We start from the raw sequence: 23,731 nt of genomic DNA on the forward strand, positions 1-23,731 counted from the left end.
TTTGAGAACTTCAGAGGGGCAAATGATGTTTGAGAAGAAAGAGAAAAGGCACTAAACGGTGCTTTTTTTCTCGAAAAACCCCAACACCCCAAAACATAAAATCCCTTCACAAAATCCCAACCCAAAACCTCATAACAGTTAACACACTGTTGAAAAGGTGGAAGCTAGAGGGTTACAAACAAGTGATCTTGCCCACAGTTCCTGGAGGAATATGGGTAATGTAAATTATTTGGCCCTGGTGATGACCTGGAAGATACTAATCTCTCTGAATACCTAATTGGAGATTTTCAAGAACAAACCCCAGTTAACCCAGTTGAGCTTCTTTTTGTGGCAGGGCACAGGACCTAATGGATAGTGGCATAAAAAAAGGCTTTTTGATGCTGCTTTGTTGTGCAGTGAATGGAAGCAGTTGTGTAGTAGAAACAAATCTGCTTGGAAAACTGTATCTGTAAATAGATGGACAGACAAAATAAAAACATTTGTTGAGTTTCCTAGGTGGTCTGTCTTTCAATGCCAGGTGGTGTTTTCAGAAATGGCTACAGTATCTACATACAAATCATCCTGTAACATGAAGTGCAGCCAGAAAGTTTGATTAGGATTTGAATTTAAAATCATTCTGACAAATTCAGGAAACCACTGCGTTTTTAAATGGAGAACTATGGTTTCAAATGAATGAGGTGTTGCATCTTGGTGGGAGTAATCAGCTGTGCAATCACAGTGGAGAATAGAAACTGTACGCTGTGGTGTGTTAGTTAATAGTAGATATTTAGCATGCTTTCTTGTTAAAAATTACTGCTTTCTGAGTTAACAATTGCACCTGATTTATATATATTTCTGTCGTGGTTTAACATAGCTTGGTTTTTAGTTAAAGAGAAAATCCATCAGTTATGGAAGTGATTCTGTGTGAGGACTGCCAACAGCTTCCTCCAGACCCAACAGAACCAATCAGCTGGCTAGTTTTGAATACTGACACTCTTAAACCACTTCAGAAAGCTGAACATGCCTCTGTGAAATGACATTTTAAAATGAACAAACCCTGGGAGCCTTGCTTCCAGCTTTTGCACAGGAGCTGGCTGGGCCAGGCTCTGCTCTGAAGTGTGGCTAAGCTGTATCAGGTGAGATACTTTTTCAGTGCACAGATGAAACTTGCAGACATCAATCCTCTCTCAAGTGGGAGAAAAGGAAAGGGTTAAGACACATAAAGAAAACAACATGGGGACACCAAGATCAGTGAAGGAGGAGTCAAAACCCAAATGGGAGGAGAATGAGGAGATTCCTTAGTCTTGGTCTGAAATTTTCTTGTAAGGCTATGGTGAAGATATAATTGATACATCAGACTTTTTTTCCCCTGTAACTCATAAAATGCATTTGGGGGGGGGGGGGGGGGGTGTAGTGTTGTAACCACAGCCTTGAGCAGAGGCACCAGTGTTGAAGCAAGCAGATTTTGAAGTATCTGTGATTCAATGCAAAGCTTGAACAGAGAGAGATAAGAGAGATGAGAAACCTTGCCCCCGGGATGGAAGAAGAAAGCCTGTTCCCAGAGACAGACGAGAACTTTTGTTTCTATATTAGAACACCTCACCCTTAAAATTGCACCCCAATAAGCTGAGATGACCCATAGTGGTAATTGTGGGAAGACCACCAAGATGTGGGAGGGACTTCAGGATTACAGATTTCCGGGTGGCTGCTATTTGTTAAAATTAAAACAATAAAAGGACTGTTTCTTGTGGGAAAGTCTCCAAGGTATGGCAGGAGAGACTCCTCTCCCTAAGTGAACTGAAGAAAGATGAGTTTAGAAGTGATAAATTGACTGAAAATGCCAAATTTTGTCTCTGTGTTGTCAGTGGGAAAGGAAAGAAGAGTTGAGGAGAAGTGTTCTAAAGGTTTATTCTGATTCTTCTTCTTTTAGCTCTGTTAATAAAGTTTTCTTTATACTCTTTAAAGTTTTGAGTCTGCTTTTGCCCTTCTAATCCTTATCTCACAACAGAAAATGAGTAAGCAATTCTGCTGAGTGCACTGGTGTTGGGCCAGCACTCAACCCACCTCAGTTACCAGGGTAGAGATGTGCTGAGCCACCGGCTGAGATAGTGAAGCTGGGGACAATGTTGCTCTTGTGGGTTTGTCCAAATAAAGGAAAACTTTGATGCATAGAGTTACAAGGAGAAGTTGCCATGTCTGATTAGTTTCTTCTGTTTAGTGGAATGTCTCATGAGGTGAATTGAAATAAATGTGAGCAGCAGGTTAACTTTTTGCAGTGGGGGAAATTTTATCTAGTTACTTTTCATAATATGTGGCTTTGTGAAGACTGTTCACATACTGGGTATTTTTGTAATTCGGGTGAAAGGCAAAACCATGATTTGTGCTTCTGTTTTAAGAATACTGTTAGGGTTTCTTTAAATACACATAACTTAAACCTGTTAGTAAAGAACCGTAGGCTGCCGGTACTTACTAATTGTGTCCATATCAGGTGGATCAGAGAAACTGGAATCTTAATTCAGTGTCTAACATCCTTTCCTTCTCTGAAATAAAGCTTTTTTTTTTGTGTGTGTGTGTTTATAAACACAAGCTGGGATAAACACACCAAGAATCTTAATATTATGAAACCAGTAAGTATTTGCTTAACTAAAAGAGCATTGGCTATTATTATTCATTTGATGCAGAATCCTGCTAGGCTATGTTAAGAGAAAGCTTAGTTCCCTGTTAGGAAACAAGTTGTAGCTGTGTAATCCTGAAGAATTATTACAGTTTACAAAATATTGAGGTGTCTGACAGCAGTAGTTCAGTAAAAAGTAGAAAATAGGTTAGTTTGTCCATACCCCACCTCCTAGGTGACCTGTGTGCCTGGACTTAACAAATGCTGCAGATCAAAACCAGTGCAGTGAATTCTACTTGCAACTCTGCTATGCCTTATTCTCGTGATTTTCCTGATTCTCTCTTTCTGTGAAGAAGCTTTTTAACCAGGGGAGAGATGTGAAATAACATCTGCAGCTTGTGTTGAGGATAGGCTCCAATCTTGTGAATTCTTTTTAGCAGAAAAACATGTTGGAACACAGTTGAATTTCAGGCTGTGTGAACTTTGCACTTTATAATAGAGCCTGTTTTATAATCTTCTTGATTATTTATAAGTTTTTGTTTAGATAGAAGATCTTAATTACCCTTATTGTACCAAAGTAATTAAACTGAAGTCAGACAGCCAAGGATATAACAAGATCATGTGGATGAACATCATACATTCGATGTTAAAACCAACTGTCCTTGCTACCCTTTTGCTGCAGTTCCTACTTTCAAATATTTCAGTAATCTGATTTATAGCATCTCACTGGGAGATGTATTGGCATAACTGTTGTAGCACTGGTTTACTGAGGAGCTGGGGAGGAACAGAATAGAAACTTAAGAAACTAGCGCTGCTAATGAGGAAAAAAAATACCTTGTTGTATTGGCAGTAAATCACTTACAAACGCGCACATCTGGCTGTGTGGTTTCTGTGAGTAACTGTTTGAACCCTGCTGACACTACTCACTGTCTTGACAGAACTATGAGCAGAATGGGTTGCGTTTTTACTTTCTTTTTGGTGGATTAGGAGAAGGAAAGGGAGGATAATGGGAAGCACTGCACTAAACGAGAGCGTGTTCAGGAATCATTCGTTAGGTAGAAAGCGTTGCTGTTCATTGGAAATTATGGCAAGGCCTCCTTTCTGGTTTTCTGACGTTACTGGCAGTAAAATGGCACTTGCCAAGGCAAGTGCGGGATAGTACTGGAGTCGCTATCTGTCTGCAGCTGCTTGTTGTAATCCGTATGTCTAATCAATGGGAGGTGTCTCCAGGAGCAGTAAGTGCGGGTTTGTGTGAGCGCCGGCCCGGCTGGAGGAGCTGGGAAGCTGCGGGGTCGGTGGGGGTGTGCAGGGGCACAGCGCCACCTGCCGGGGAACCCTCGGGCCTGGGCCGCGCACTTGGCGTGCGCCCGGCGACTCGAGCGTTCGCGGAGGAACGCCCCTCCTTCAGCCTGAGCTGTGCTGAGCTCTGAAATAATTCCTCAGGTGTTCTTTTCACTTTTTTATTTATAGGAACATCATTTGCAGCGGGCTATCTCAGCACAACAAGTCTACGGAGAGAAGAGGGATAACATGGTTATACCGGTTCCAGAAGCAGAAAGTAATATTGCGTACTATGAATCTATATATCCTGGAGAATTTAAAATGCCAAAGCAGCTGATTCACATACAGCGTAAGTAAAGTAACTCGTTCATTGAAGTCTACATTGAGCCTTTCTGCAGGCAGCAACTGACAGAACTAAAGGGCATAATCTTAAGCTGTGCCAAGGGAAATGTAGGTTGGATATTAGGCAATTTTTTAAAATTTTTTTTTACAGAAATAGTGATAAAGTACTGGAATTGTCTGCCTGGGAGGTGGTGGAGTCACCATCCCTGGGTGTGTTTAAAAAATGGATGTGGCACTTGATGCTATGGTTTAATTGAGGTGTTAGGGAATGGGTTGGACTTGATGATCTTGAAGGTTTCTTCCAACTTAGTGATTCTGTGAGAATTTAATTTTGTTAGTAGTTAAGACAGTATTCATAAATGTCTGTTGAGCTCCCATCAGGACTGACTTCTGAGAATTAATTTTTTCAACATGTTCAAAAATACTATTTGCTGAAGAAGTACATTTAATTTTTGTTCTGTAGTAACAGTTTGGAGAGAAATTTAGATTTGTCAGCAAGCACAGACACAAATCTACCTCACGAGGAAGATACATTATGTATAGCTAAGACACAGAGTATCTTTCCCTGAAGCATCACCAGGATAAAATGGCAGTAGAGTGGATTGGGAAGCCAACCAGAAATGTCAGTAGCAGTGAAAGTATTTCCCTATGTCTGGTACAAGTATTCTACTTCTAAAAGCAGATGGGTTTTGATATCACTGACTTGCAAATTTGTTGTAGATTTGTTTTTTTGTTGGAGGATAGCAACTGTTTGCTATGGATATGACCCTTCATGTGAGCACCACATTACTTCAGATAACTTTGGAAAAAATTATGAAAATATGGTCTGTTGAAGAACTCTGTTGCATGGTGTAATGACCAGAATTGAAAAAGTAGTATCTGTGCCATGGAACCGTATCTCATGCCTAATTAGTTTGGTTAAATACTAGACTTCTATGTCATTCTGAGCCCGAGTGATGGCTTAAAATATTTGAACTGTAGAATAGCGTGGGTTGAAAGGAACTTTTAATGATCATCTAGGTCCAAGCTCCCTGCAATGAGTGGGGTTTAACTTTGTCAAGTTGCCCAGAGCCTGGTCCAGCCTGACTGAGAATGTTCCCAGGTATGAGCATCCGCTGGTTTTCTGGGCAACCTGTTCTAGTGTTTCACCACCCTCATTGTAAAAAAGTTCTTCCTTCCTACTAGCAGTCTTCCATGCTGATACTAAGATTATACTTTCCATTCTTATTTTTCCTTATCTAGCTGTCTGAACAGCTGGAATTGTGAATTTTAAGTTGCACTGTATTCTACCTGTTTAATAAAAATAGATGCGTGTTTTCACATGTGCACTTGGAAAGAAATTTGTCTCTTTCCAACCACAGCAATTCAAATGAGGCATGGGAGTTGTGTTTCAAATGCAGAATGATGCATTTTTGTAGGGTACTGTGGAAAACAGCTGTTTACATTCTGCAAGACATTACTTGTATCTAAAGATGTTTTGCTGCATAGGGTAGATCATACTGGACCAGTCTGACTCATCTACATCACAGAAATAATTGATGAGAATATATTAAGATCTTTGTAATGAAGTCTGCACATGCTTTGCTAGGAGTACCTTTGTGTGTTTGGGCTGAAGTCTGAACTATGATCATACAATACATAAAACTTGGCAGCATTGAAGATTTTAATGAATCTAAAAATGTCTTCCTGAAACAGTGAGATAGTAAACTGTTAATTGGTTTGACCACTAGTAAGTTTTTATTGGTTAGCAAAACCATAACAAGTAGGTGTCAACTTTTATGCCTAATTTCTAACAGAGGAATTTTTTTCAAGAAAAAACCCTCAATGTTTACATCCATGTGGAAGTAGCATTAATACAGCATTCAAACAAATAATTTTGGTTTTCTACTGCGAAGTGTGGTGTGTTCTCTAGATGCTATTAGAACATAACTGTTTTGTAGTAAAACTAACTTTTAACTTTCACTGTATTGTTTAGCTTTTAGTTTGGATGCTGAGCAGCCAGATTATGACTTGGATTCGGAAGATGAGGTCTTTGTGAATAAATTGAAGAAAAGAATGGACATCTCTCCTTTGCAGTTTGAGGAGATGATAGACAGACTAGAAAAGGGCAGCGGTCAGCAGGTACAATGGTACTTTGAATAAAGAATTTGAAATACACCCTCTGTGTATTACTGTATGAAAGTGACATGCTGGGTTTTACATTTAGCCAGTCAGCCTGCAGGAGGCCAAGCTGTTGCTGAAGGAAGATGATGAATTGATCAGAGAAGTGTATGAGTACTGGATTAAAAAGAGGAAAAATTGTCGAGGTCCTTCACTTATCCCAGCAGTGAAGCAGGAAAAACGAGATGGCTCTAGCACAAATGACCCTTACGTTGCTTTTAGAAGACGAACAGAAAAGATGCAGACACGAAAAGTAAGTATATCAGTGCCTCCCTCAGCTTTTCTTTCTTCTCATACTCCCTCTTTCAAAAAATTGCTGATGTGAAGAAACAATTTGCAATGTACCATACCATAATAAAAAATGGAATTATTTCTTTTTAATTTGCAGGGGCAGAAAACATAGTGGCTTTAGTCCAACTATTAAATGAAAGTTTATATTCACTTTTTCACTAAATTTACTGTTAAACCTGCTTAGGGTGTTGGCAAGCTGTGTATCATTGATAACATGCACATGCCTTTTGGTTTAGCATATTTAGAACTTACTTTAATTCAGATTATTTAACTTAAATGATGTGGGTAAACACGTATTTTGTGTATCTACAGAATCGAAAAAATGATGAAGCTTCTTATGAGAAGATGCTGAAGCTGCGTCGAGATCTGAGTCGTGCAGTAACCATTCTGGAGATGATAAAAAGGAGGGAAAAAAGCAAGAGAGAGTTGCTGCACTTAACACTGGAAATTATGGAAAAGAGGTAATGTTTATAGAAAAATTGCTGCAGAAAGCTTTGGAAACTACTTCATATTTGGATTGCTGCAAATATTTGAACAATGGGAGATTTTTAAAATAAGTTCAGACTCTGTTTCACATTTACAGGGTAGCATGTTCATATTTAACCTAGAAAACATTAGGAAGTTGCTTGTTATGGGAGGGTTATTGTTTTACTAAGCAACATTGTTTTATTATGTGTGTAGATACTTTCAAATGTATGTATTTACTCTGTATATTATACCAGAAGAGAGATCATAGTTTCAAGCAAAGTCATTTGAAATTGTGTGTTAAGTATGTAGGTTAAAGAAATCCCAGCTATTTTTAAGGCCAGTTTCAATCATTGTCATCCTTCTTTGACTTTGTTATTTCTATTCTGTGCTAAAAAAGCTTGATCTAATAACCTGTTGAAGAAAACAAGCATTTCATATAGCGTTAAATGTGAGAGTTATCTCCAGCTAGAGCTTCTTTTGTCATCCTGTTGATTATCTGTGCTGTGGGCCAAACGCTCTGGCGAGTGTCACTGTCCCAGTTGACTGAGAATCACAGTTGTGGTGTGGAGTTGTCCTTAAGGTTGATACTTACAATCTGAACTTTTCTAGCCTAAGTATCCATGTTTGAAAGTGAATCTTCCCAGGCAGTGCCTTAAAACTGCAGAGCTGACTTTTTAGTCTAGGTTTTTAGGGATATGAGCTGAACTGGCTCTACCAGGGCACTTCTTTTAAGCCCTGAGCGTTTTCAGCAGAAGCCGAGGGGAGAGAAATCATGACCATTTTTCCAGTTGCTTTTTAAAGAAAATAAGCCATTGAATAAAGACTCTAATACCTCCCTCATAGTAGAGAACTGCACTTCAACTCAGCATTTGTCACATGAAATTACATTGAAATGTAATGTTTCATGGATCTACTTACAGAAAACACTCCCTAACACAAAAGATGGAGTCATGAATATTGCATTCTGCTTCACCGTTTAAAACTTTGAGTGATGAATGTGATAAATTATTTAAATGGTACTGATCCCCAAGGGAGAGGGTGGGTAACCCTCTCCTTTTCTTTACAGTATTACCTTTTGGAGATGCTTTGCAGAGTAGTCCTTTTTTTTTATCTGTCAGCATTATTCATTGCAGTGAATTTTCTATGTTTTTAGTCTCCTTCTCTGGGGTAATACTTTTTGTGCTTCTTGCTGATGTACTGGATATTCCTTAACCCCTAGTTGCAAGCATTAACTTGCATTTCTCAATTTTTTTACCAGGTGGACGTTGTATTCCAGCAAATAAAATTTCTTTTGATTTCAGGTATAATTTGGGTGACTACAGTGGAGAGATCATGTCTGAAGTCATGGCACAGCGACAGCCGCTTAAACCCACTTATGCTATTCCCATCATTCCTGTGACTAACAGCAGTTCTTTTAAACACCAGGAAGCTATGGAGCTGAAAGAATATAAAGTTAAAGTAAGTCATGTCAATAACAGAGTTACTGTTTGTGCTGTGAAGTATACAAAATACACCATTTTAGGATTGGAGGAGGGAGGAAGCTTTTTGGAACTGGCAATGGGGTCGCAAAGCTGTAAGTGAAGTAAAATGGCTTTGTTGAAGTTTCAAGGGTAACAGATTACCAGCATTCCTCAACACAGAAATAAAGGAAGTTCAGACAAACTACAGATAAAAGGACACGTGCGATGGTGTTCTTATGGAGGAGGATGGAAAGATTTTTCTTTACTACTGTCTATAAAGTTAGGATGTCCTGAGCAAAACTGTATTTATTATCATTAGACACTATACAAAGATAGAACTAACGATGTGAATGCTGTGTATTATTCTAAGCTATGTAGTTAATTTAATATGGAGGACTGGGGTTTATTTTGTTTCTCAAATATGATCCACTGATAACTCTTCTCCTGCTGTATATATTTGGTTTCATATTTAAGTAAAATATCAAATAATCTTACTTGATTTAGGGAGCTGACAAGTACTTTTCTCCCTGCAGGCTTTAATTTTGTGTCATACAAACCATAGCTACAGTGTGAACAACTGAGCATGTTAAATAGGTCAGGTAACACAGGATAAATGCTGAGGTATAATTTGAATTTTAAACCAAGGCAACTTGTAACTGAGGAGTATCCAGAGGCTGTTCTGAATTTGTCAAGGTGGCTTGAACCTGTGAATTCTTCCACTGGTAGTAAAGCATTGTCCTTGTGATTGCTGGTGTGTACTTGCTTATCAGTGATATTGGATCAGTGCAGTGTTTCACAGCTTGGAAATTTGGGAAGTACTCTTAAACTTGACTTTGCATAATATGGGGTAACGGGTTTCATTTTTAGAGACTTCTGCAAGATTATATCTTTGAGAAGTCTATTTTTGCCTTCAGAGCATTGCTTGGTACTTAGTAATATCCTGACACCGCATAAATGGCTGTCAATTAAAAATGCTAGGAAACAAAAAAGGTGCCTAGTGGAGATCATGATCTATATTTTGGTCTTCTCCAAAGTAGTGCTGTTACCTTAACTGCTAGTGTGTTACCTAGCACAGATTGAGCAAATGGCGCTTGATTGCACACTGTCTGTTCAATGTTTCAGTTACTGTAAATGAAATACAGACACTCTGAAATTGCTTCATGTTTTACTGTGAACATGGTAGAGAGATGAGTTCATGTCATTAGTTTGCTTACACAGGAGTTTACGTAAACTCCTGTTTTAATGTCACTTTCTTCTGTGGGTAATTTTACACTGCTTTTATTTTTTTGTGCAGCAAGATAAACCTGATGTTATTAGACCCAAAAGAAAGTATGAGAAGAAGCCAAAAGTCTTACCTTCATCTGCTGCTGCTACTCCTCAACAGACAAGTCCTGCTGCACTGCCAGTCTTCAATGCTAAAGATTTGAATCAGTATGATTTTCCTAGCTCAGATGATGAACCTCTTTCCCAGGTAGGACCTCTAGTGTTCTGTGCTGCTCTTTGGGAAAGAGCATAAGTAAAACTTATACCTCTTCTAATACCTCTCCTCATACACCATTCTGTCCTCATTCCCTCTTTGAAGGTTTTGTCTGGTTCTTCAGAGGCTGAGGAAGAAAATGATCCCGATGGTCCTTTTGCCTTCCGTAGGAAAGCAGGCTGTCAGTACTATGCTGTAAGTAGAATTTCCTTGTGCATTGTAAGACGGTGTCATTGTATGTGAGCATCTTGTGTTTAATTGCTTAAAATTATTTTAAGCCTCATTTAGACCAACCTGGCAACTGGCCGTGGAGTAGCCCTAAGGAGGGAAGATTAGGAGATGTGCGTTACAGATACTGCTTAACCACCCTCACTGTACCCCAGAGGTGTATTGGGTTTGCACGAAGACGGGTTGGCCGTGGTGGAAGGTAAGTGCTGTGTAACTGCTGCTGGTTTTAAAAATAAAATTAAACCAGTAAGATGCAAAGAAGAACAAAGTCTAAAAAAAAAAACAGAAAACCAAAGAATAAAAAAGTGGAGATCTCAGAGAGATTAGCTGGCTGATGTCTCCATTTCTCTTTTGCACTAGTGGAAGCTGTTTTAGTAATGTTTTCTTAAATTGTTCTAGTGGGCTTTTGTTGCTTGCACTCCCATTTTTTGACATGAAGATGCATGTATATCTTCAGTTGTGGTTGGTTTATTTTTAAATTATTTGTCTAGCTATCCTCAATTAGTAGCATTTCAAGATGGCAAAAATGGTATTTTGCAAACAATGCTTAAGATAGTATTTGATGATTTTGGGGAAGATGCTTAAAAATTATAACTGTTAAATTTCAAACATTGTGAAAAATATCAAATAATTACTTATTTTCAGGCCTTTTGCTTTTAAGAATTTTTATTGAAAACAATAAATGGTTGATTGTATAAGTAGGTGATATCTTTAAGAAAATAGTAGATTTGTATTAAATTTTTCTTAAAAGTAAGGATGTGACCTGCCTTTCAAATTTATGCATAGACCCTCTTCACATATTAGTAAGCCAGCTCAGCCAGTCAGCAAAGTTGGAAAAAGATCTGATGGCTCTTACTGGGATTTTTGCAAGGGGATTTGGAAGTTAATGTGTGGCACCCCACTGCTTTGGAATGGTTGTAGGTGTAGTCAGTATATATGGGAGTAAGGCTTTGGAAATGAAGTTACTGTAAGAGGATGTATGAATCACTTTATACTTAAGCAATGTCATTCTCTAGGGTTTTTTTTGTTTTAATTCTGTGTTGTTGAAGTGTCTTTAATGTATATGTGATGATGTACCTCAGCTCTTCTTCAGAAATAGAAGCTAGAATACACCTAAATGTACTGCTTTCTGGGAAATCATGGCTATTCACACATCGTGTCAGTGGAGTGTGTGTGTTGGCTTGCTCTAGAACACTTTTGTGTAGCTTTTTCTATCCCTGTGTTGTCCACAAGCACACATCAAAATGACTGCTTTCTTGGTACTTTCTTGCCACTGTTTAACTGTGCTTTGTTCTCCTGCTTTCAGGGTGCTACTAGACAGAGCGCGTTCGGACTACGATAATGCATTTCATCATCTGGACTTGGAAGGGTTTTCCTCATCGCAACACTCTTCAATCAGTCAATTTGCCAATACCTCAGAAACAAATACCTCGGACAAATCTTTCTCAAAAGACCTCAGTCAGATACTAGTCAATATCAAATCATGTAGATGGCGGCATTTTAGGCCTCGGACACCATCCCTACATGACAGTGACAATGATGAACTCTCCTGTAGGAAATTGTACAGGGGTTTAAATCGAACAGGCACAGCACAACCCGGGACCCAGACATGCAGTACCTCTATACAAAGTAAAAGTAGCAGTGGTTCAGCACATATTGGTATGTTGATTTTAAAAAACTTGCTTATAGAAGTTTTAAACTTGTGTCAGAAAATCCAGAATATCTTTAGGTCATCCATACTTTACATTGTGGTCTATTTGATGGCAACAGCTGGTATTCAAGTGTATTTTTTTTTTTTTTTTTTGCTACATTGAATTTACTTGCATTTATTGCTAACAGTAGTGTACTGCATCTGAGACTTATACAAATGCTACAGGGGTATTTAATTACAATTTCAGAAATATAAAAGTTGAAAAAACAGTGTTTTGCAGGGTTTAAGTTGACTGAATATTTGGATTTTTTGAAATCAAAAACACATTAATTGAAATGTTAATATAAATATTATGTACCAAATTTTTCCTAGTACAAGGTGTGGCAGTGATGGGAAATGCTTAGGTAAAATATTTGTATTTAAAATCCCAGCATGCTATGAATTGTTACTTGAACTCAAATGAACTTAAATGCCATTTCACAGCCAAGAAGTACCCAGCCCATCCTCACTGATGCATCTGCTTGTGCTTAGCAAAAAATCTTGGACTAATCACCTCTACATCTTGTCAGCAAGTGGCAGATCAGATCTTGTAGAACCTAATTACGGATTTGAGGATCTGACTCTGAAAAAGTGTGGTGTGGTAGTGCTTTTTAATTGTAACACTACTGGATAGCATCACTCTTGCTTCTGGAAGACTGGTATTTACATGCTTAGAATTGAATCTACCAACTCATCAAAATTCATGAGTCATTTACTGTAAATGTCATATTTTTATAGGTTAAAATGACATAATTTTTAATAGTAAAGAAAAACCTTTTAAGTTCACCAAGGTTTTGTAAGGAGTCTCTAATCATATTTTGCTTGCCATTTTGAATTATGGCTTTGGAAATCAATCAGAAAACCTGGGTAATACAGGAGAGCGGGGAGCAGAGATGCATATACCTAATAAACTAAGCAAGTTGTGGGTTGTTTCGGTGATTTGCTTTAAAACCGTTATGCTGGTATCAGATAACTTTATTCTTCTTTTTGCCACTATGTTGTGCCTTCCCTCCTGTATCATGTTTTGAGATTTTTTCCTGAAAATTCTTTCTCCTTGCATTTGTAGAGTGGGCGAGCAGCTTTGTTTGCTGCTTTTTCATGCTTCCTCTTCATACTGTCCTAGAGTAGGTCCTTCCCCCCAAGCCCCTTTCTTTTTTCTTGACTCTTCTTCCTGGAAATGTACTAGGGATAAAACTGATGGTTATTCTGTTTTGTGATCTTAGTGTGGCTTTTGGTGTTGAAATTCTGCTCTTCCACTGATTCAAATCAGTAAACCAAGCCCAGAACTGAATGAGGGCATTCTCTGCCTGGTGGCCAGGCTGAACTCTGATAAATGGTAGACAGATGATGAGTGTGAAAACAGAACTGTGGGTTGGATAGACTGAATAAATACACTGCAATTTATTAATGGGCAGTGCTTTGAAGCATTAATGCTTTTCATGTAGACTTGAAAAATTGGCTGATGGAGTTTGTCTGTGTGTCAGTATAAATAAACACACACACATTCTTCTAGAGAGTTTTCCCCTGAAATACATGGTAAGGATATTTATCTACATAATTTAGGAATTAAATGCAATTATTGATGCTGATGAGTTCCATAGAAGGTTTTAATTGTGTGGTTATATATTGAAGCCTGTGGGAAACTAATACATACCAGTGTAAGTACCTGGTATATTACAATCATTTGTGTTTGGAATTATGTAGCTGTAAAAAAACTTAAGTATTCCAAGCTTTTTCAAAACACAAATGTGGGGTTTCATTTCATAATTTTGCTGGGATTTGATACAGAAATTAAATGTTCAGTAAAAAATATAGCTGTCTGAATTAATAGACACACTTTAAATTGGTTACCAGAGTCTTTGGATAGTCACTTGTTATTAACATAACCAGGTAGATTGTATCCATATAACCATTTATAATCTTAATTGTGATTCTTGTGGCATTGGAGTGTATGAGAGTCTGTGTGTATGTGGTGTACTGCTGATCACTTGTTCAGGCATGGGTGTTTGTAAGGAGCACAGTGTGCTCCTTCTTAGTACCAGTGTGGTTTTAGTGGGGTTTTTTTCTCCATTTTCTAAAAGGATTCTGTAAGATCTGTTGTCTGTACAGATCACAAGGGTGTTCGCATGTCTCATGTATGAGTCTGACTTCTTCAAAGCTGCCTGTCACTGGGGGCTGCAGCTGCTGTGTTCTGTCTTTGTTCTTTCTGAGGCAGGTAGTGTGAAGAACCTCAGATCTAACAGATCTACTGACGTTTTTGTAGTAGTTACTGTTGCAACCCGGTAGGGTATCCCTGTTCCTTTTTCTTAGTTGTTTTTAAGGCTGGCAGTTTGTTGTGGGTGTGGATATTTTAGGTTTGTTTCTCTTTGCCTTTTAGGTTCTTGAAGTGGCAGTTGGTCTTTTGTTAGAAATCGCTTTTTTCTATTTTTAAAGTCATGTTATCCTTTCACTGCTACTGCAAGTTGTGGTCGTACGGTATTGCTTACTTTTAAGATGTTCATCCTGGGATTCTGTAGCGACCAGCAGATGTTGTTGTGTTGCCATGTTTGTGTGCCATCATATGGGGGTTTTTTTGTTTCCCTACTAAGAAAGTCTTGAGCGTTTTCTGTCTTGCATGATGCAGACATGCTGCTGACATGGAACAACTGCTGTGGAAAATTACTTTTTTTGGGTCTGTTAGATGTGGCCAGCAGGGCCATGAAGTTGAGATGGTATCTCAGGTCTTCTGTTAATGAGAAGATATGTTACAAAAGCTGTGTTGTAACATACCATTCTCTGGCTACAGGGAGCATTGATTTTCATCCTGAAAATCAGAGTTCGGTTTCTCCAGAGCTGGACATTTTATAAACATTTTGAAGTGCCTTTGATCCTGAAGAAATGTAGTTTATTCTGATTCTAGCTTTCAGAGTGCTCACTATTAAAGTTCTGTGGAAAGTTATTGCATTGAGATTTTGTGTGTAAATCAGAAAGGGGTGTCTTAAAATCCCTTACGAGTTACCTGAACACTTATGGCGTGCTGTAGGCTAGACTTTGGCAGCAGGGGCGAGTGGCCAAGTAGCATCGCTTGTGTTAGGGGGTGGTTCCTTCTGATCTTACTGAAGGATTATGAAAAAGTATCCTTTGCCCTCTTGCAAGAAGAGCTGATTAAAAGGTCTTAACAGACGTTATTCAGAACACCACTAAAAAGGAAGCAAGAACATTAAAGCATTATTTTTGTAGAGAATTAACTTGTTCAGCAGCAGAATTACTTCAGTAAAGGATTCTGTATTCCTGGCAATGTCAGGTTTCTCAGTTATAATCTTCAGAGAGTGTGTTTGTGTCCCTTGTTGATTAATCTGGTTCTACCAGGCAAATAGCAGTCTGACCTGCTTCACTCCAGAGACTGTGCTCTCTGCTGGAGACTTTCTATTAAATACGTTGCATTCACATTTATGAATTCTTGGATCTCGTAAATTAGAGATACTTAAAACTGCACATGCGTATTATATTACTCCATTTCAGCTTTGTGTTTAGGAAGCAGAGCAAAAATACCTATCGCTAGTGAAGTATTGGAGCACTGGTTCCCAGGCTCTGCTAAGAGCAGGCAACAGTCTTGCATTCTGTTCCTTTCTGCCTTCATGACCCAGAAGCTGGATCACTTTGAAAACAGCATCTAAAGGCTGGCAGGGCTAAAGAGGCTGGCAGTTAACTGGAGCCTGCTCAGCTGAGTTGAGAAATCACCCTTTGAGAAGAAGCCTTACTAAAAATCGATAAGTTGTGTGTTTGGGATTGTAGACATTACTATATATGAAAAGCTGTGGGTATCCAGAATATAGTCAAATGCCTTGCATTTTCTTGTAAACTAGACATTTTGGTGATGTGATGCAAATTGTCCGTTGCTGTTCAGTAACTTCTACTGTGGGAATTCCACAGAAATAACATTTTCCCCAGTAAACTTGCATGCTTTTTAAAAGCAGTTTTGCATGCTTGGGGATCTGGCCAGGGTAGTGAGCTGTGTTTCCATTTCCCAAATATGTAATGTTAGTTGGTGGATCTGTACTTGTTCAGCCAGGAGAAGAGAAGGTTTTGGGGTGACCTGGTTGGGACTTTTCCATTATCTGAAAGGAGCTGACAAGAAAGATGGAGAGGGACTTTTTATAAGAGCATGTAGTGACAGGGATAGGGAGAATTGATTAAAACTGAGCAGGTTTAGGTTAGAAGAAATTCTTTGGAAGAAATCAGGAAGAAAATTTTACTGTGAGGATGGTGAGTCACTGGCACAGGTTGCCTAGAGAAGTTGTGGAAAACCCATCCCTGGAAGTATTCAAGACCAGGTTAAATGGGGCTTTGGACCTGCTCTAGGGGAAGGTGTCTTTCCCCATGGCACGAAGTTTGGAACTAGATGATCTTTGAAAGTCCCTTCCAACCCAAACCACTCTGTGATTCTGTACTGTTTTTTCATGTTGAGGTGTTATACCTGATGCCAGATTTTAGACAACCTGTTCCCAGAAAGAAAGAGGAGGAAGCTCCTTGATCCTTGTTGCAATTCCTTGTAGCCAGGTAGAAGGACTTGTCTGTGGCTTTCATGCCATCACTGGCTGTGTTTAGATGTTTTTTTTTTTAACCCTTATATTTGTAATATTCTCAACACTGGTCTGTGTTACTCTTTTTGCTTTTTTGAAATGCTTATTTTGCATTACAGGATAAACTTGGTGATGAAAAATACTGAAACTTGTAATGCCCACTTCCTGTCATTGGAATTTAATGGTCTTGGTCTATCTGTGGCTGAGCTTTTGAGATCCTAGTTGAAAAGCAGTGGCCTCGAGAGTAACAGATGTTTATAGCCCATCCTAAACTTTGTTGAAGGAGGATATATTAAAAGGAAAAGCTTCTCTAGTCTGGGAAATGTGACTCTGGATGGGGGAAGGCTCAGTACTTTTTAAAACACCTGAGCCATTTCCAGAGAATTCAAGACTGTAGTCTTCCTAGATTTTCTCATTCCATTTCAATTCCATTGGAGTAAAACTTCGCTCCAGAGGGGAGGATCTCGGGGCTTGTGGAGCTGTTACATTTTGCATCCCATGCAAGGATGGTTGCATTTGTGACTGAACAATAAACTGTGTGTATCCTAACTGGCATGTGGCATTTTGGTGGAAACTCATTTTAAGAATAATGGGCAGACAAATAAAAGCGCATAGGAAGTTTCCTAGCTTTCATTCAATGGCTAGTTAAAAAAATCATTATTAGTTATTTTCTGTCTGTCTTCTGCTACCAAGTAAGGAGTGCATATAGACTTTATATCTAGTTTATAATCTCTGCAGTTCTTATGTTAAGAGTGTCACACTTTAGTTCTGTTCTGAAGTAAAAAGCTGTTGTAGTAGCAATCAAGGGCATAATGATTCATGTTCTCATAGTATGTAATAATGTGATGTGTAAGTAAAACCAATCTTGAACTTCTTTTCAGAAAGTGAAACATCTTTGGGCCTGGTGCATGAAATACTAAATCACACTGATGGCTTTAAGTCTCTCCAATCTTCTGAATTCACTGGTGAGAACTTGCTATACAGTAGAAAATCTTTAACCAGGCAGTGTAAACCAGATAACATCTCTTATAAGATAGAGATTTAAAAATGTGATTTTCTGGATTAGCTAGCATTGAGATTGATGTTTGCTTTGCATGCACTTTGGCATTAGTAACCACTAACTGTAGTCTTACACAGCAGGGATGTGATGCTCTCATGTACTTCTCTGAAGAAGACATTGGAACATGATATATCATCTTTCCACACACTTTAGCAGTTCTGTAATTTTTTGAATTTCTGAAAAAGTTTGGAAGCTTTAGTTAAGTGAACTTTTTTCAATTACCTGATCAAAACTGCCTTTTTAATGTTTGTCACATACCCTGAAAGGATCGTGGAATCTAGCATTCTATAAAATGGATTAGAGACGGTTTTGAACCTAATGTAGTCCTAATGTTTTAGTTTGACCACTGAAATATTATTTCTACTCTTGAGAACAGATACTAACTTGTTATGAAACAGCATTTAACCTTCTGTAATTTAAGTATCCAATTCTTAAGATGTGTAACAGGACTGAATCACTTGTCAAAAGGTTTAATTACGCTGTTTGAGTCTCTCAGTATTAAAATTTTTAAAACAACTTTATTAAAGAGGAAAAAAAAAGTGTACATAGCTAGGTCATTCTTTACTCCACAAAGCTTGCTCAGTTTGCCTGGCAAATCTAGTGAAAATGGAAAGGAATGCCAGTAGAGGGAATAGGACATTATACATGGTTTTTCTGCTTGTGCTCCCTGGGTTTTTTTAGGAAACTGGTTATTGTGGTCAACTTTTTAAAAGCCCATTTTCCTGCTTGAGGGAAGAAGAGTAACAAGTGAGTGCCTCACAGTAAAACTTGTAGCAGTAGTCGGGAGGGGAGGCTGTGGCTGCTCATCGTACAGACCCATCTGTTCATACAGACTGCACAGCCAGCCCCACCACAGACACTCACTCCTCATTGGTTTTGGCCACTTCTGGGAAGGACTTGATTTTTCAGAGAAGCTAAATGTAAGCTACATTTGGCATTGTAAGCCTAGTACATGTTAAAATCTGGGGCACGATTAGTGAGCACCATTAGAATATTTATATTGCAGTATAAAACTGCTGCAAATTATGGGTCTCTTGAAAGTCCATTGGCAATATCATTGTTACTCTGTGCTCCAAAAAGCAGTGCCTGCTGAGTATCACCATCCCATAGAATTTAGTTGATGTGTAAACAGAATTACACAGTTGAAAATGATACTCAGTGGCTTAATTCAAGAAAAAATAGATAGGTAATTGTCCCAAGGAGTACAGATACTCATATAAATGATTGTAGGGAAACGCACTCATAGTGCAGTGTGCAATAGCTCAGTTTTTAATAAAACAAGATTTGTAGCTGTCAGTTAGAAGATATTGAGCAGTCATTTATCCTGTCAGTTAGTGTCAGTAATGTACAGGATGTCATTCCCTGTACTCATAGCTGAAAACTCCTGTAGTTTTTACTTCTATCTTCCATTCCTTTTTGCAGTCCATAAGCCAGAAGGCATTTCCTTGCTACCAAAGTATAGCACCAATACAGTTGCAGAATATTTGTGTAGGTGTGTTGTCCCAAGCTGTTAAATGAACAGGATAACAACATAGCATTGTGTACTGACTTCAGATCTGAAGGTTGTCTTAACTGAAATGTTGCCACTTGGTATACAGTCTGCTGCAAAAAACCCCAAAAAGCCTTTGTATAGTCAAGTCTCTTGGTAAAGAGCTGCCCACCTTCTGCAAACCATCTTGAGATGTGAATAACTTCAGGCAGAGTTGTGCTTAAAGGTTCCTCATGTTTAAGGTTAGAAAAGGAGTTGGGCTAGATTAACTGAAGTGACTTGCATAAATTACTGGAGGTGTCTTGGAAAGTATGGTGGAGTTTTATGGCAACATACAGCTGTTAGCTGTGAAAGACAGTTGAGATATTCTGAAATGGTAGTATTTATTGTGTATTAGTGGTGGTTGAGATTTTTCTCTTTACCCATCACTGTAAAGGATAGTGATTCTGTGTAGTGAATGGAACTGGGTGTTCGGTCACTGTTTAATTTGGTAAATCCTGTACTATCAAATAATCATTACTGTGTGATGGAACCTTGACCACTGAGGTCTGAGCATGCTGTTTGAGAGAGAGTCTGTAAGCACTGCATCCTTCTTTGGAGCTGCTGAGGCAAGGACCTGTCTTAAAGTCTCCTGTGTCATCTTTAACCATTGAGTGTTATGTTTTTTTCCCTTTTTTAAATGTCAAGCTGTTGTTTGGCTTTCTGTTGATTTACTAATGTTATTTAAAGCCTGGGAGGTCTCCAGTAATGTCAGGAATCTGTAGCTTTGTGTAGGGTTGTGTCACAATACGCTCCTGAGTTACCAGAAATGTGGTTACAGATTTAAGTGTCCAGAAAAGGTCGGAGCTTGCTGCTTGCCTGCTCATTTTTTCTCCAGGCACCTAAAGAGCACTGTATGACAAAAAGAGAGTGACACTAATTTTTGCTATTTGTTCTGCATGTATTGTTTTTCTTTTGACACACATGAAAGGCTTTCAGCTGTCTCCTTTCTCTTTTTTATATCAAAAATGAGAAGAAAGAATAGAATACTTGAAGGTTTTTTAGGGACATTCACTGTTTTGGGGGGTTTTTTTTAGATGAACTGATGTTAGCAAGTTGCAGTGTTTGGCACCCACCCAGTTGCATCAATGCTACATTGCAGGCAAGCAGAAAGTGTTCTCTGCAAGCCACATAGCACATTGATAGCAGCTATGTTTTTATGCAGGAACCCATTCTGTTTGAATTGATTCTTTAACAAAAAGACTGCTGAACTTAGACTTGTTCTTTGAGAAGCTCAGGATTGTACCTGCAGATGTAGAGGCACAGTCACTACACTTGTGACTTCACTGTGCTGAGTGTGTATGCAATTTCCCCAATTCCAGTCACAGCTGGGTGCCACAGGAAATGAATATGTAAGGTTAAATATGTGGAAGTACTTTCATATAAAGTACATACAAATGGGCTTTTACATGTATAGGAATGACAGGTTTCAGAAGCAACTTATCTTGCAATCAATATGCTTATTTTTTCAACTGAAATGTAATGTAGACTGTAGTCTGAGAGCAGGAGTGAAAAATCCACTGGTAGTGTTAACAAAATACATGATGGCTTTTAACAGAAGAGGAATAAAGTAATGCTGCCCTAGTTTGCCTGTCTTCAGAAGAAATTTTGATTTGCATAGTTCACAGTAGTAGTAATGTTCTCATTAAAACCTTCAATGTAGTGGTTCTTTAGCATGGAGAGGGAAGACCTAGCTTATGTAATACCTGTTCTGATACATTAGCATCTCTGTCTATGGAATGGAAAAGGGCTGTCAATCAGGTTATTTTAGGAGGCTGTAGCTTGCAGCAGCCTTTTCTGAGCAGTACTGCCTTTCTAACCTGGATGCGACTGATTCCAAAGTTCACAGTAAACTCCTGATAGTGTTAACACGTAAATAGTATTTTGAAATGTTTGTTAGACTTTTCGTAAGGGAAGCACCAAAAGCATTCTTGAATGTTTAACCTAAATTGGAAAAAACCCTGAAGTTAGTTGTTCTTGAGTGTATTTTCCAGGTACTATTTTTAAGTGGAGGAGGAGCAGTTGGAGGAACATAGATGAGTGTGATGATGATAGTGGGGTTCTTCTGTCACTTGTTTCCTTTGACAGCTTTACAACTTGCCAGAGTGGTGAGAAGCATACAGCTCTAAGGATCCAAGGCTGCTTTAAAAGAAATGAAATTTCTTAAAAAGAAATTTCAAAAATGTAGCTTTTCTATATGTCACCTCTGGAAAGAGGAGAGAGCGCTTCTAGCCATTATTTAACGTAGTCTTTCCTAAACAAACACACCTCATCTCCATAGGCTTCATTTGCTGGCGTTCCAAAACACGGCTTTCTTTTGCAGGTGGTCAAACCAGCACAGGTAACTATGTTTACCTTAGCTCTGTTCTGTACCTAGAATCTTAAATACACTTAGGACTTGAAAACTGAAATTAACTACTAGTTTCACTTAAATAGGCACAAGTAAGGTGATTATGGAGGTAGAAGTTTTAATCATAGTCAAAGATGGTACAAATCCTTCTTTGCCCTTTTCTTCTTTGTCATTCTATCTATCGTGTTTATTTACATCACTAAAGCAATTTATTCATAGGCGATATATTTACAGTGCTATACTACAGAATAAAATACCTTGTTTATAGAATCCTCTGGGTTGGAAGGGACCCATCAGTATCATTGAGTCCCACTCCTGTTCCTGTCCAGGTCACTCCAATAAATCATACCATAAGTAACTAAGTGGAACCTTCAATATCACTGGCACTATGTTGGCTAAATGGATGTTGATTCCAGATTTTAGGATTTGAAAAAAACAACAAATTATATATTTCTCTGTTCCAGAACAGTATATCCATTTTCCTCCCTCTGTTACTGCTGCTCAGCTTTCTGCCTGTTAATCTTTGTGTGCTAAAGCTTTCTTGCTCTAACTGGTGTTGGATGTCAGCTTAAAGAAAATCTAAAGGAGTTGTAGATTTTTTGTATAAATTAAACAGTCATCTCCTTGAGTATTTGGTCAATGAATTCTAGTTTGTTTGGTTTGGTTTGGGTTTGTTTTTTTTTTTTTTTTTTAGTAAGGACATTTATGAGTGAGGTTACTACTTTTAAGCTATTCACCTAGGAATATTTTTTTAATATTGCAGTGATATTTAACTGTAGAAGTATTTGGAAGTAATTTGTTGCTTATAGCAATACAAATTAGTGCTACATCCCTACTTGCTCAAAGATGTTACTTACAAAGAAAGGTAATGTGCATGTAACAGCTGAGTAAAAGTTTATAGCTTCAAGTGTTCAATTAGGATAGTGCTGATAATAATTTCAGTGCAATTTCTAATACATACTAGAAGTAGTTTGAGCAATATTTGAACACCAAAAAAAGACAAATAGACCAGGAAGATGCATGCTTAGCAGCATTTGCTCTGATGTTTCCAAATATTGTAGCCATTTACACTGACTTGTTCAAGTTTATACATGAGGCATAGTTGGTCTTCAGAATACTGGTCTATCCAGAAGCAGGACATTATCATGGTTTTGATGCAAAAAGGTTTTCTTCAGGCAGGTAGGCCTGAAGGAGTAGATTAACGAAAGATTATTAAAAAATTAAATTTGTGAACAGGATTTAAGTATGGTAGTGGATTTGTTGCCAAGCAGTAGTGAACTTCTCCAAAAGTGTGACTTCCAGTGCATTCTTGAAGTATGAGTACTATTTACAGCACATATTTGGGAACATTTGTACTATTTCAAAACTGAAGTAAAATCTGAAAGGTGTATCCTTTGCAGTGGTGTTCACACTCTAACCTTGATTCAGTTTGTAAATTGAAAACTGAGACTTTGTTTTGTTTTGGAAAAGTAAACTAAAACAAAACCTGATTGCATTGAAGTTAGTCAATGAAATAGTGATTCTGCTGCACCATTGGGCATCCCATTGTCAGTCTGTACAAATAATGCTTCATCAGTTTTATACCTGTGGGTTAAATGGATAAAATTCTGCTTGACTTGTGATGTACTGACTACTGACTCACCTTTCAAAGATTTTTGAGAGAAGGCTATAGTTCTGTGAAATTCGGTATTGATGAAGTTACTTGTACATGTGTAGTTACAAACAAAGAAACAGCAATAGCCTGCACAGTTCTGAGCATGCCCAACTTAATGTTTTCAGTTGAAACATAAATCTTGGTTGTATGCCCTTCCTGCCTTCAGAATGCTGCCAGTGAGGGGTGCATTGCAGTCGCCAAGTTTGGCATGTAAACCTATTTCACTAATAATACAGATAATGTAGTTTCACAAGGTGGAAACAGTAATGCCATTTCTACCTAATTATTCTTTTAAATCTCTTTAAAAAGAGTTTTTGGTGGGGTTGATTGCATTTTGGTTTCTTTGTCCCCCTTCCCTTTTTAGTATCTTGAGCTAAATTCAGTTAAAGGCTGTATACTAAACCACCAAGAAGAGAAGGTGTCATTTGGACAAAAATTTATAGGAGGACATCAGCTTTTTTGACACAAAGGTATATTAAGGCTCTTAGGAACTTGCTCTAGTAGTTTTTTGGAGGGGTTAGGTTTATAAAGTGAATGTGTTTATATACACAACTCCTACATATTTTGATATAGTATTTTCTTGTTTT

The 23,731-nt window shown here is 38.2% G+C and overlaps 1 protein-coding gene across 6 annotated transcripts in view; it reads left to right on the plus strand.

Annotated features, from left to right (window-relative positions):
• The window catches only part of EPC1 (enhancer of polycomb homolog 1), a 50,339-nt gene that overhangs the window by 22,800 nt on the left and 3,808 nt on the right, over positions 1–23,731 (plus strand). For 3 of the 6 annotated variants that reach the window (XM_062506857.1, XM_062506875.1, XM_062506884.1), the window contains exons 2-10: positions 4,064–4,223; positions 6,192–6,337; positions 6,423–6,629; positions 6,980–7,128; positions 8,437–8,593; positions 9,890–10,066; positions 10,178–10,267; positions 10,351–10,499; positions 11,607–11,959. In XM_062506857.1, the coding sequence (XP_062362841.1) occupies positions 4,064–4,223; positions 6,192–6,337; positions 6,423–6,629; positions 6,980–7,128; positions 8,437–8,593; positions 9,890–10,066; positions 10,178–10,267; positions 10,351–10,499; positions 11,607–11,959 (1,588 nt within the window). Of the gene's footprint in view, positions 1–4,063; positions 4,224–6,191; positions 6,338–6,422; positions 6,630–6,979; positions 7,129–8,436; positions 8,594–9,889; positions 10,067–10,177; positions 10,268–10,350; positions 10,500–11,606; positions 11,960–17,433; positions 17,518–23,731 lie in introns of all 6 variants that reach the window. The other 3 variants (XM_062506849.1, XM_062506867.1, XM_062506892.1) reach the window with 2 other exon arrangements.

Source organism: Cinclus cinclus, chromosome 1, assembly GCF_963662255.1.
Source record: "Cinclus cinclus chromosome 1, bCinCin1.1, whole genome shotgun sequence".
Lineage (NCBI taxonomy): Eukaryota > Metazoa > Chordata > Aves > Passeriformes > Cinclidae > Cinclus > Cinclus cinclus.